Source organism: Parasteatoda tepidariorum, chromosome 11, assembly GCF_982258835.1.
Source record: "Parasteatoda tepidariorum strain Cologne lab strain chromosome 11, Ptep-v5.0, whole genome shotgun sequence".
In the NCBI taxonomy this organism is placed as follows: Eukaryota; Metazoa; Arthropoda; class Arachnida; order Araneae; family Theridiidae; genus Parasteatoda; species Parasteatoda tepidariorum.
Window position 1 is genome coordinate 10,089,748 of NC_141765.1, and position 12,884 is coordinate 10,102,631.

The window sequence follows — 12,884 nt, forward strand, 5'->3', positions numbered from 1 at the left end:
CTGGTAGGGAAAATCTTGCAAAAATCCGAAAAAGTCTCTATTTAGGGAAATCTTAGAAATTACTATTGATCAATGAGCTTGCTCGAGTGATTCCCACGGCTTAAAAGGGAAAAAAGATCTTTATTTAAATTTATGCATAGTTGGGCCAAAAATAGATTTAGAAACAGGATGTAGCTTTTAAAAGTGTGAGAAAGTATTTCGATTTGAATAATTAATTAAGATAACATAAAAAGATCAATTGAATCTTTTTATGTTACATATATATATATATATATATATATATATATATATATATATATATATATATATATATATATATATATATATATATATATATATATATATATATATATATATATATATATATATATATATATATATATATATATATAAAGGGCAGGAGTAATATCTTTCTCTTTTTCTCAAGAAACTTGAAAATAACAGTTTTAAGTATGGTCCCCCCCCCCCGCAATAAATTTTATCTGACGACGCCAATGAGTGAAAGATAGATATTTTGAAGTAAAGATGGCTTTGTTCTTAATACTTTTCATCATAAATTAAAATAAGTACTTTTTTATTTATTTTGAAATTTACCTGACTTTGGAGAAGTTTTTACCTATTTGAGATCAAAAAAAATTTTATGCAAAATTTATAATGCTAAACTTAAAAACATTTTTAAGGTGTCTAATGCTGTACCGGGTAGTGTCAAGGCATTTGAAATAAACTTTTTTTTGACTTAAATATTAAGGTATGTTTGCGTCGAGTTTATTTTAAACAAACTGAACCTTTTGTTTTTACACTAAAAACTTTATATCCAACGTTAAAAATAAAACATTGCAATTACTTTTATTTTATTATTATTTTTCTTTTGTTTTATTATTATAATTAATGCATATTAAAAAAAATATGATATTAATCTTCTTTTTCTCTCATAAAGAATTTTTTGATATGATAACGCAGATTTAATGGTTCCCACAAAAAATTGCTTAAGAAAACATAACACGTTAAGCTTATACTTTAGCAAAGTATATCTTTGCAATTCCAATTGTGAAACATAAAAAAATTCTCAAAATAAAACTATATGAGATTACTTCTGTACATTAAGAATTTAGGATCCTCAAGACTATAAAAAGAAAAAGTTACATATATTTTGAGAGACGAAAAATCTTTAAGCTGGATTTAGACAATTGTTATTCTTTCGGTCTGACTGCTGGGGGTTGAAGGTTGATATATAAAATTTTAAAATCATTTTAAGTTATTCCAAAAAAAAAATAACAAGCGAAAGGAAACAAATTATAACTATCAAAATTAATTAATTAATTAAAAATTGTCTTTAACGATGCAGTTAGTGTAATTATTCTATAACAATTCAATTATAATGTAATTGGTTGGGAAACAGCGTGATCTATAACTTATCCGATTTTAATTGGATTCTCACTTTCAGTATCAAAATACATTATCTGAAATCAATAACAGAATGAGGACAGATAACCTTTTAAGAGATTATTACTTATTTCCGAAAATTTGCACTTTTGGACTGCCTTCTATTACAATAATTTTAACCCTCAACGCACTACAGTCACACCAGCAAACAAACAACAAATGCCTTACTATAATCTATATTCATATACAATTTAGGAGAATTTTATGTCTACGTAAATAATTAGACTTTTAAATGGAATATTTCTCAAGATATAGTGAATTTACTGTCATAATAATGTCTCATACAGCACAGAATTTAAATATATCGTACATTATTAAGTATTCTATTTACAAACAGAAACAAAGTACTATGCTCTATTATACTATTCAGTATCACTTTTGAATATTTATTTAAGGCTTACTAATTATTGTTGCTTAATTTTACATAACTGTAAGAGAAGTTTAACTGTGCAATTGTAAAATTAAAATATTAATATTAGACTGTGCTTATAAAATATTACACACATTAAAAATATTAATCAGATCTAATCGTTATTAATAGGGAAGATTTTGTATAAATTTATGAACTCGAAACTGCTCCGAACTTACTAACATTCTCACACACAAAAAATATGAGAATTTGTTATTTTGACTGTTAATGAATAATATTTTGCCAAAAATTTAGCCAGTGTGGTTTTTATTCGAGTGAGAATTTTTTATATGATGTGAAAAAAATTACATGCAGTGTATTTCACCAATCAGATTCTCATTCTCCCTCAACGGAGATACGCGGTGCGTAAATCGCATGCAGTGAGAATGGATTTCACAGTGCCTTAGACGCGCGTAGTAATGTTATGAAACAAACAAGGACATTCGCACTGTATGCACAGAAGCAAATTCAGGGGTGCGAATGAGAACCTGATTGGTGAAATTTACCCACAAAAAACTTACCAATCATATTCCCTCTCGCATCTCCAAATTCGCATATTTGATTTTTTTTCACTTCATGCAGTGTGTTGTGTTCATTTTCGACGCTCCAGCAAATTTTATATTATATTTAAAAATTTCTGCAAAATCGGTAATGACAATACCTTTGCAATAAAGTGCATATTTGGCAGCTGTAGTTGTAGTTCATTTACGTCGCACAGGAGATGCGCAATGGGCTATTAGCGACGGTCTGGAAAACATCCTTGAGGATGATCCGAAGACATGCCATGACAATTTTGATCCTCTGCAGATGGGATGGCACCCCCGCTTCGATAGCCCGACGACCTACACGTGAAGTCGAGCACTTTACTTCAGAACAGTTTAACGAGGACCAATACCGCACACCCTCGGTCCCTACGCAGACTGATCCAAGTGATCACCCACCCGCACACTCACCGCAGCCAGTGATGCTTGACTTCGGTGATCTGCTGGGAACCGTGTCTTAACAATCAGTCCACTGCGGGATGCACATTTGGCGGTAAAGGGCCACTCTCGCGATGTATGATTTACCGTGTAAAGCTAAGCGCAGATGGCGCTGTGGGTCAAAATTTGCAGTTAGACTAGCAGGTTGCTATTTCCGACTTATTTTTACGCTTAAGCTTGAAAAAACGCCCCAGAAAATTTATTATACTCGTAGTGCTTTCAATATAACTCGTTTTTTCAATTTGACTTTCAACGAGACAAACAACAAATGAATTCGGAATACTCCCCAAGCTTGTTATGATGCAACCCAAAAAATAACAGACGGCTGTATTTTACAAAAATACAGCCAAATAAGGATAACACTCAAAACATGGCAAACCTTGTACTTTATTTATCCTGTGATATTAATTTTGTTTAATTTGGTTTAGGCTCGCCACCTGTTAGAATTTATATATTTCAGAATAGTCTAATGAATGGTAAAATTAAGAGTAAATTTAAACACAAATCACAATAATAACACGTCCTGGAATATTATGTCTGTTCACACATCGCCTCCTAAGGATAACATAAACGGGAGGGGGGGGGCTACACCAGAAGTTTTCTAGATTTTTTCCAGTTTTAGGAAGGCGATCGCAACGCTCGAATACATCATCTGCGGAGAAGACCAGTTCCATGTCTCGACCTTACCCCTTCCCTCTCCTCTTTTTCTCAGTTGTATAGGTATGTATTACGATATCTTCTCCTTTCTTAATATTTTTCGTATTTAATTGTCAAAAGTAAGTTTTAAAATTTCCATGACACATTCTTTTAGAACTATGTTCATTGTAGTTTTCAATTCCATATAGTTTCTTAGCTTAAAAGTTTTTAATCTATTTGATAATCAAGATGAAAACTGGCGTACTTCCTTCATATTTTCATGATGCTTTCTTTTAGAGATATGTTTAATTAGTTTTCAATTCCATATAGTTTACGAACTTAGAACATTTTAATCTATATGAAAATCAAGACATAATCTAACATACTTTCTTCTTCTATGACTCTCCACGCCACCTGTAGCCCATTTAGATAACCAATACGAAAAATCCTAGATTTAATCATTTACCTAAATAGTCGATAGGCTAAGCAGAAACAAACAACTGAAAGTGACCTACATATACGTCATCATCAACGCCTCTCACGCACATGTCAAGTTTATCTTCTTTATTTACTAACAAACACGTCAGTATAGAATATCAGCTGGCATACAGAGACATGCCTTCAGTAGATAAAGAAAGAGGAAATTTCTTCTTTTTCTTTCAAGACTCTAAGTGAGGAGCAAGGATGGTAAGAATTTTTTTTTTTTTCCCTTCGATTCTACATTATCGCCCTCTTGTATAAGAAGAATTCAACCTCCCTTTCAGCTGTTTTATAATTTGTTAAATTATAGCTTTAATTTTGCATCTATGTAAATAAGCTTATGAAGAATTAAATTACATTCCCTACAAATTTAACTAGTGTTATTCTGGTTGAATTCTCTGAAAACTGAATATTTCGTTCATTAGGTTTCAGTTCTTCAGTTTTATTTGCGAAAGATTTCACTCTCAAATTATTGACTAAAAATTTGAAAATTGAGGCCTGCATTATTCCTCAGAGTTGACGAATTAAGTTATAAATTGAGTTATAAATTAACGAATCTGGTTTTTTTCAAAAAAGTTCAACTCGTTGTTTTTTTTTCATCAAAAACTTTAATACTTTCTTTTTTCTTTTATATAAATATAAACAAAAAATACACATTGCATTGATAAAAATGCTTCGTATATATATATATAGCATTGTTATGAATGCAATGTTTATTTTTATGTGCAGTGCATATTTAATGTGTATATTTTAAGTATTAGACAATTGTTTCATGATATAGATAATTTTCCTACTTTTACTGTGTCCTATAAAATTTTGAAATTCTGAATTTTTAAATAAAAATTTAATCCTTGATATATGTTCCAAATAATCAAAACTTGATATTATGAACTGGAAACAAAATGCTTTATATATTGTCAATCAAATCTCCAAACTCTTAAACAAGCCTTTATTGTATTAAAATAAAAAGCAAAGGCAATGAATTTAATAGTAAAAGGAAGAAAAAAAAGTCCAAGTATATGCAGGGTTTAAATTTAGATCTCCAAATTAGTCATTTGGAAATTGAGGTATATAAGTTTGAAAATATAGATTGCTTCACCTATTTCGGAGCAGAATTCAACAATAACAATGACCTTACTACAGTAATACAATAAATGAATCATAAATGCTAAAAGATGCTTTCACAGTCCGAAAAAATATTAGATCCAACTTTTTAAAATTAAGAATTAAACTACTCTAATATAATCTATTTCGACTTATGCTTTTGAGACCTGGCATTGACTTTAAATGATGAGGAGGCAATTGCAATTTTTGAAAGAAAGGTACTATAAAGTATCTGTGGTGGAACTCAGACTCATGGAGAAGAACTAACTCAGAGCTGTATAAAATCTTAAGGCAGCCTGATGTTGTCTAGTACATAAATATACAAAGACTAAAATGAGACTAAAACGTTTAATCAGAATACAGAAAGACCGAAACTGCAAGAAAATATTTTTTCAAAACCTATGGGAGCAGGAGGAAGACCACGTCTTAGGTAGATCGACAGTGTTGAGAAAGACATCGAAAATCAAGAAACTGGAGGACAGTTCCCAAAAATAGAGGGGCAGTTGGAGGAAACTTTTAGAGAATGCCAGGGCAAAAGTGAAAAGTCGCATATTTGAAATTGTATTTCTCAGGAACTATTCAATCAATATCGTTCAAGTTTTATTTTTTCAATTCCCTTCAAAATTCTAGAGACATGGGGAAATACGCAGAGAGTAAAATTAACATTAAGGGCTCCAAACTTTGGACCACTCTACTGACTAAACTATTGGGACCATATTTCCCAGATTGCGACTACTTCCTATATTTTGGGGGTCAGAAATCGGAATTTGTCGAAAAATGGTATATTTATTTAGAGAAAATAAATTTTGTAACTTGAAGTATCGTCTGCACTGAATAATTAGCATATTTGACATCACCCTCTCGAGCCATTAATAACGCGAAGGTCCGATCATCAGATCAAAAGTTATTCAGGGTGTCCCTTTCTTTTTTTTGGCTCATTGTACAGTAATTTGAAGACATTACAAATAGAATATAACTTATTTATACAAGTATATCCTTTATCAATATCTGACGTTTCTATAACTCAATATTTTATACTTAAACGTTTATATTTTAAGAACATTTTACGCTACATACCTTTGCAATTTGTCTCACTTTACAGCAATAATTGCAAACAATCTACATTATTACAAATTCTTAAAGTGCAGAATTAAATTTACATTCCCCATACAGTTGATTATTCCTGCACCTATGACACATTTTATTACTCTATTGCTATTTACAGAAAATACTCAGATTTGGTACTTTAGTTTTCCTGATATAGACTGCATGGAACAGCATCCCTAATTTTCTTTGATTAATTCACTGTAACTTCTTCCACTAATGTTAAACCCAAAGCAGTAACGAGAAAATTTTGAATCAGAAAAAAACTTATGTGGCATTTTTGGTAAAATTCAATATACCAGTTGTTTACACGTCATTGAATTCAGTTCTCTTCTTAAATTTGCAATATTCTGACAGCTTCCAGAGTTTCGCAGCATAGTCGGCAATACTCTCCCTATATTTTAAGTCGCATTTATGAAACTTGAAGCGACTAAGAATTTCTGGTTTCGATGAAAGATTTTCTAGAAGTTTGCTTAGAATGTCTAGAAACTCCACATAATCTAGTATGATAGAGGTACTAGTATGATAGAGGTCTAGTAGATAGATGAATGTACTAACGAATAAAGTGCCAGGCCACCACCAAATAGGAAATTATAGTAACTCCTTATGATTCGTCTAGCTTATTTTTCTAATCATGAATACTTCCAGCTTTCTGAATGAAGTCCGAAAGAAAGTAACCATTTGGAATACTTAAATATTTGCTTGTCACTACAATATTAGATTTTTTCCACAATTCATTTCCCAGTCTCACTCCTAGCACGACTACTATACTCAGGGATGTGATTCTTCCGCGGAATCGCGGATTTCCGCTTTTTTTTCCATTTTTACCGCTAATTTCCGCTGAAATTTTTTTTTGCACAAGTTAAAATATTTTATGATGAATTAAATTTTCCGCGAAGCGAAAGTATTGAAGTCCTCATTTCTCCCTCAAACAATGTGATTCTTAATCAGGCGATTTAAATGCCGTACATTGCGATTCTTATTTACGAGATTTAAAAATCCAATATCACGATTTGTAATTACGCGCTTTTAAAACCCGATGTAGCGATTCGTATTCATGCAAGCTTAAAATCCAATGTCGTGAAACGGTTTCTGGGTTGTAATATCAAACATCGATTTTCCTATTTATGCGTGCTTTAAAAATTAGACAGTGGGATTCGTACTATTTAAAAATTACGCGTCGTGATTCGTATTTATGTGATCTAAAAATTACGCATCATGATTTGTATTTTCCCATTTTTTAAATTCGATATAGAGTTTCATATTCACATGATTTAAAAGCCTCATTTCGGGATTCATATTCTCTTAATTTAAAATCATGCATGTGATTCATATTTATATGTTCATGCAATTTTAAAATTAATCATCAGGATTTATAATCACATGGTTTACAAGTTTTTATATATATATATATATATATATATATATATATATATATATATATATATATATACATATATATATACTCATTCTTGAATTTCCTCTTTTTTACTTTCCAACTACTCTCATCCCTGTATACTTTACAAAGCATTCAGTTCTGATTTGATGTAACGGAAGGAAGGATGTTCAATGCACTCTTCTCTTTCTAGGTAATTCTCCAATCAACCTATAAAAAAAAAAAAATTGTTTTAGCTCAACAAGTCAAATTTCAATTATTTTTGACATGTTTAATAAATCTGCTTCTGACATGAAAAATAGCAAGTTTCAGATTTTTTTAATAATTTGTTTCCAAAGTATGCAATTTTGAAGATTTACAGTTTTAAAATATTTAAACAGCTATAACTTGAGGACTAATTGACCTCTAGAGCTAAATTTTGTGTCTTTTTAAGTTTTTAATGGCATTTTATGGAATATAAAACATATTTATAAAAGAAAATCTACACTTTTAATTTTTCTTGAAATAATTTTTTCATTTAACAATGTGTGTGCCAAATTTCAAGATAGTATTCTTATGGGATCCTTAAAACAAATATTTCTCATTTTAACAGTGTCAAATCATGCATCATTTTGGTGGAAAAGTGGCATATTCATGTTACTATACATGATTTATGTCAATGTTTAACAAGAAAAAAAAAATTTCTGGTAGATCCCATCATAATGCCATCTTAAAATTTGACATACACATTGCTAAAAAAATAAAGTAAATAAAAATATAAAGTGTATTGTTTTCAGAAAAATGGACACATTTTATTTATTTATTTGAATATTTTTTATAACTTAGCCGTATTATGAATTGTATAAAATGCCATAAAGGACTGAACAAAATTACACATAATTTAGTCAACTATGTCAAATAGTTCTCCAGTTATAGCTATTTAAAAGCTACAAAAAATTCGCAAAATTTTAAAAATTCAAAAATGCATAACTCATTAACTAATGGTTCAAAAAATCAGAAACTTGGTATTTTTCATCTATTCTAAGAGTTCTACCTGTGGCCCAAAAATAAACTTAATACAAAGACCTGAAGTTTTTATGATTGGTTGATTTGGTGTAGAATCACTCTTCCCTGTTCTTATACTGTGCAACATAGATTAATAATAGGATGATTGTTACTAACAGTTTCATGATTTCATAGTTGGACGCCACTCATTAATTCACATGACCTAATATTGTAGCGATGAGGATAGGATACAGCTTAAAATGCATAACATGGGTATTTTCTTAATTGCCATTTGGGATATATTAGAAAACTTCTGGGCACTCTGATTAGCTATATCTAATATAATTACTATTGTTGTAGGTATCATTAGAACAAGATGTAGATACTGGTCATTCTGATATGATTGTAAGTGAAAAACTTTTATTGTTATAATTTTAAAAGATATAGATTCCCATAAATCTTTACAACTAATACAATATTATTTTTAATCCTAGCATGATGCTCAAATGGATTATAATGGTCTTTGCCTTGCTACCTGTTCTTCAGACAAAAATGTAAAAATTTTCAATGTGCGAAATGGTCTTTACAACCTTGTTACAACATTGAAAGGGTAAGATTTAACTTGAGGTATAAAATTTTTTTAATCAATTATTCATATTTAGAGTTTCTTACAACCTTTAAATTTAACTGAAAATTTTAAAGTTGTTTTTGACTATAACAGATGTATTTGCACTTGCTGCCGTAATGGCCATTGAGACCAACTGAAAGGTGTTTCTAGGTTCCCATTATGCTTGGTTGGAAACTGTAATCTCCCAAATTTTTTCATAAACTCAAACAGAGACAATAATTGAATGAGACTTGCCTGGAGATGTTCTGCTCATAATTGCAGGCTCTTTAAAAATAACATTTCTTAACCTTACAAACCATAGTTTGCATTAGACATTGTACATACTTCAGTAGAAAGTCTCAGGACTTATGCAAGTCTTGAAAATAAATTTTTGCAGAAAATAGGCCTTTAGGGTAAACAAAGAGAACATTCATTATTTAATAAAATATAATAAATAAACAATAATTAACTATAACAATATTTAGTATGAGCTGACCGGACTGTGTAGTAGTCAGGGAGCTGACGTCACATCAGAAAGGTCCTAGTTTTGAATCCTGGACAAGGCATGAATGTTCTTTCATTCTCTGTACTGTCTGTCCTTACTGTGGGACCTTTAATGTCTCACCTAATATCGTGCTGCTGAAAGAGTGGCCAACGAATCTGCCCTTCTGATACCTGAATGACATGTGTCTATCGGGTGGGCATTGGAGAAGAAAAAAAGTATTTGGTATGATAAAATAAATTTCTCTGATAAAATATAATGATAGAAAAAAATAAGCAGACCATAAGTTGAACATTCTCTTTCAAGAATCAAGACATGTATTTCTTTTCTCTCTCTTTTTTTTATTTTCATTTCATTTTATGTGAACAAATAGCAACACAGATATTCAAGTAAAAATAACATTAAAAAACAATTCATTTTGAGAGCAACTTGTCACAAAGACAATTTGTCTTAGGCACATTCGTTTATAGGCACAATTTCTTATGGTTTCGATTAAATACATCTCAGTCCACTAATTATAGCAATAGAATGGGTGTATCTTCAGAAAGATTAATTCCAAATATATTTTTTTTCCGGCAGAAAGCTTTTTGTCATTATGAATGATACCAGAAAACTCCCACTTTCCTCAATACACTTCTCCCTTTTTTTTTCTTTGTTGAGGGAAATGGGGGAGGTTGAATTTCTTCCGAAGAAGAAAGTGAATCATTATTCCTATTTATGCATCTGCCATTACTATCTAAAGAAGTGAGGCATTGTTTGTTACCTCTATAGTTTTTTATGTTGAATTAAATGAGACTATACAAGAGTCAACAGAATGAATAGTTTAAAAGTGCTTTTTGTATAAAAAGTCCTTATATTAACGTGTACATATGTGCATATTTTCATTGCTTTCTAAATGCTATTTAAGCATGTAAGGTAAATTTTTTGCTGTAGTTTTTCATACTGTATTGAATGAGATAAAATTTAAGTTTATAGGATAAATAACTTCGAAATTCATAGAAATTTCTTCATAATTTGATACAATTCCAAAAATAGTACTTTTTATAAAAATAACCATTGCAACTTTTGAAATATTAGTTCTTCTGATTTGTGTTTGTTTTCATTCGATTAAGCGAAAAATAATCCATAGGAAACAATATCTCACTTGTCAGCTTAGCAATATGAGATGCATATATAAGTGCTAGTACAAAATTGTACTTTTGTACTGAATATCCTTATAACTTCTTAATTATTTGTCTTAAAAAATATTCGAAACTGTATTTAACTTTCAGGCACCGAAAATTGAATGGACATTGATTCTTATAAAAATATTTATTAAATGTATGCATGAAAATGTTTCTGAATGACTTAGATGTTAGATATACAAAGAAAGCCATGTATGGGATAAATCAAGGTAAGTGGACTGGCTTTATTTCGTCAAAAAACTGCTAAATTTAAACAAATATATGCTGGGAGGTACAATAATCAATATAGTTTTTAAAAAATAGTGATTTTCTAACAAATTTTGTCAATACTAGGTATAAGAGTAAATAAATTGCTTGCAGGAAGTTTTTTAATTGAAATTTTGTGTTATCAGAAAGTTTTTCATTTCATCGAAGTGTGCAATTCTGCATAAAAAAATTACAGCAAAAAATTTACCTTGCATGTTCAGATAGATTCTACATAGCAATGTAAAAAGCATACATAAATGTATGTCAAAAAAAGTACTTTTTATTCAAAAAAACACATTTAAATTTTAAACTATATATTCTGGTAACTTGTTCATATTTCATATCATACGGGACATATTTCATTTGGTTCAACATGCAGGGTATCTGCGCACCTGGATAGTCATGGAAAGTCATGAATTTCAGTATTGAACAAAACTTGCCATGAAATGTCATGATTTTTACTATTTTTTTTAAATAAATCATGGAAAGTCATGGATTTAGGTCTCCGAAAAATCTAATTTTTAAAATGAATCCCCCCCCCCCCCAATTTCATCCTGTTCCAAATATCTGAATTCCTAGCAAAATCAACACTTAGTCATATTTTATTAGAATATAAAATAATTTTATCATGTTCTTTAAAAATTATGGTGTTCTTTCAAAAAATGAAAAAAAAAACATCATTTCTAGAGCGAATTATCTTTTGAACTTCTGTGATCTAAGAATTTTTATTATTTTTCTTTTTTAATTTTATCAATTTAAAATTCTAGTTGAAGCACATGAATTGAAGCATTGGCAAATTTTTTTTATTCCAAAATGAGAACAGAAAAATCAGGAGTATTTCTTTCCTTTCTGATGAACAAGAAAAGTATCTTTGGAATATAATTCTGCAGAAAAAAAGGAAAGAAAATTATTTGTTTTTGTATTTTTTTCAGCTATTTTATTGTTTCTACTCTTTCTTTACTCTGTTTTTTAAATTTAAAATCTATAAATATGAAGATGCAGAGTATAACAGTTTTGGTTATACCTATCATTTCAATTAATGTTATTATAATGCTTTTTTTAAATTTATTGTTGCGCTTTTGTCGGAGAAAATAATAACTTCGTTAAGTCATGAAAAATTCTTGGAATTAGTCATGGAAAATCATGAAAAGTCATGAATTTGAAAATCTAAAATATAGCAGATACCCTGAGAAATACATAAGAAACAATGTCTTGTATGTTTAAATAGCAATGTTAGTTGCATAAATATGTGCTAATACAAATTCGTACTTTTTCTACCTAAAACCCTTGAAAAATCTAAACTGATCAGCACATGGTCACAAGATTGGTTTCAGTCAATTAAGTCTAAAAAATACTTCAGAAACAAAGCCTCACTTGCCTTTATAAAGGAAATTCAACTCTGCCCCCCCCCCCTCTCCAAATCCTCATTTCCCTGAAAAAATGGGGAACCGTACAGAGAAGAGTTGGAGAGTTTTCAGACATACTTTATGAGAACACAGCAAAGCTATGTAAAAATATCTTATGCATTAATCTTTCAGAAGAATAAACTTAATTTTACTGGGCTATCTATTTACAAAGTTAATACTCTTGCGTTGTTTACAAAAGCTAACTAAATATTTAATTTGTGACTTTTTAAATGTTATGAAAGCATCTAAGAGAGAAAGGGTTTGTGATTAGCTTGTTCTCACTTACAAAAGGGTGGAGAGGTATGAACAATGCTTGCATGTAACTCTAAAATCATGTTATTTTAAATTTTTCTTTAATGCAAAAAGTGTGAAAAAAATTAAGAAAAATATTTGAACTTTAAAT

The 12,884-nt window shown here is 29.9% G+C and overlaps 1 protein-coding gene across 3 annotated transcripts in view; it reads left to right on the forward strand.

Moving 5' to 3' along the window:
• Window positions 1-3,924: 3,924 nt before the first annotated feature.
• LOC107443174 (protein SEC13 homolog) overlaps window positions 3,925-12,884 on the forward strand; it is a 66,306-nt gene continuing 57,346 nt past the window's right edge. The window contains exons 1-5 of one of the 3 annotated variants that reach the window (XM_071187587.2): window positions 4,224-4,373; window positions 7,685-7,745; window positions 8,732-8,809; window positions 8,897-8,941; window positions 9,031-9,146. In XM_071187587.2, coding sequence (XP_071043688.2) covers window positions 8,774-8,809; window positions 8,897-8,941; window positions 9,031-9,146 — 197 coding nt within the window. In that variant the 5' untranslated portion in view covers window positions 4,224-4,373; window positions 7,685-7,745; window positions 8,732-8,773. Of the gene's footprint in view, window positions 4,156-4,223; window positions 4,374-7,684; window positions 7,746-8,731; window positions 8,810-8,896; window positions 8,942-9,030; window positions 9,147-12,884 lie in introns of those variants that run through there. The other 2 variants (XM_016056958.4, XM_016056957.3) reach the window with 2 other exon arrangements.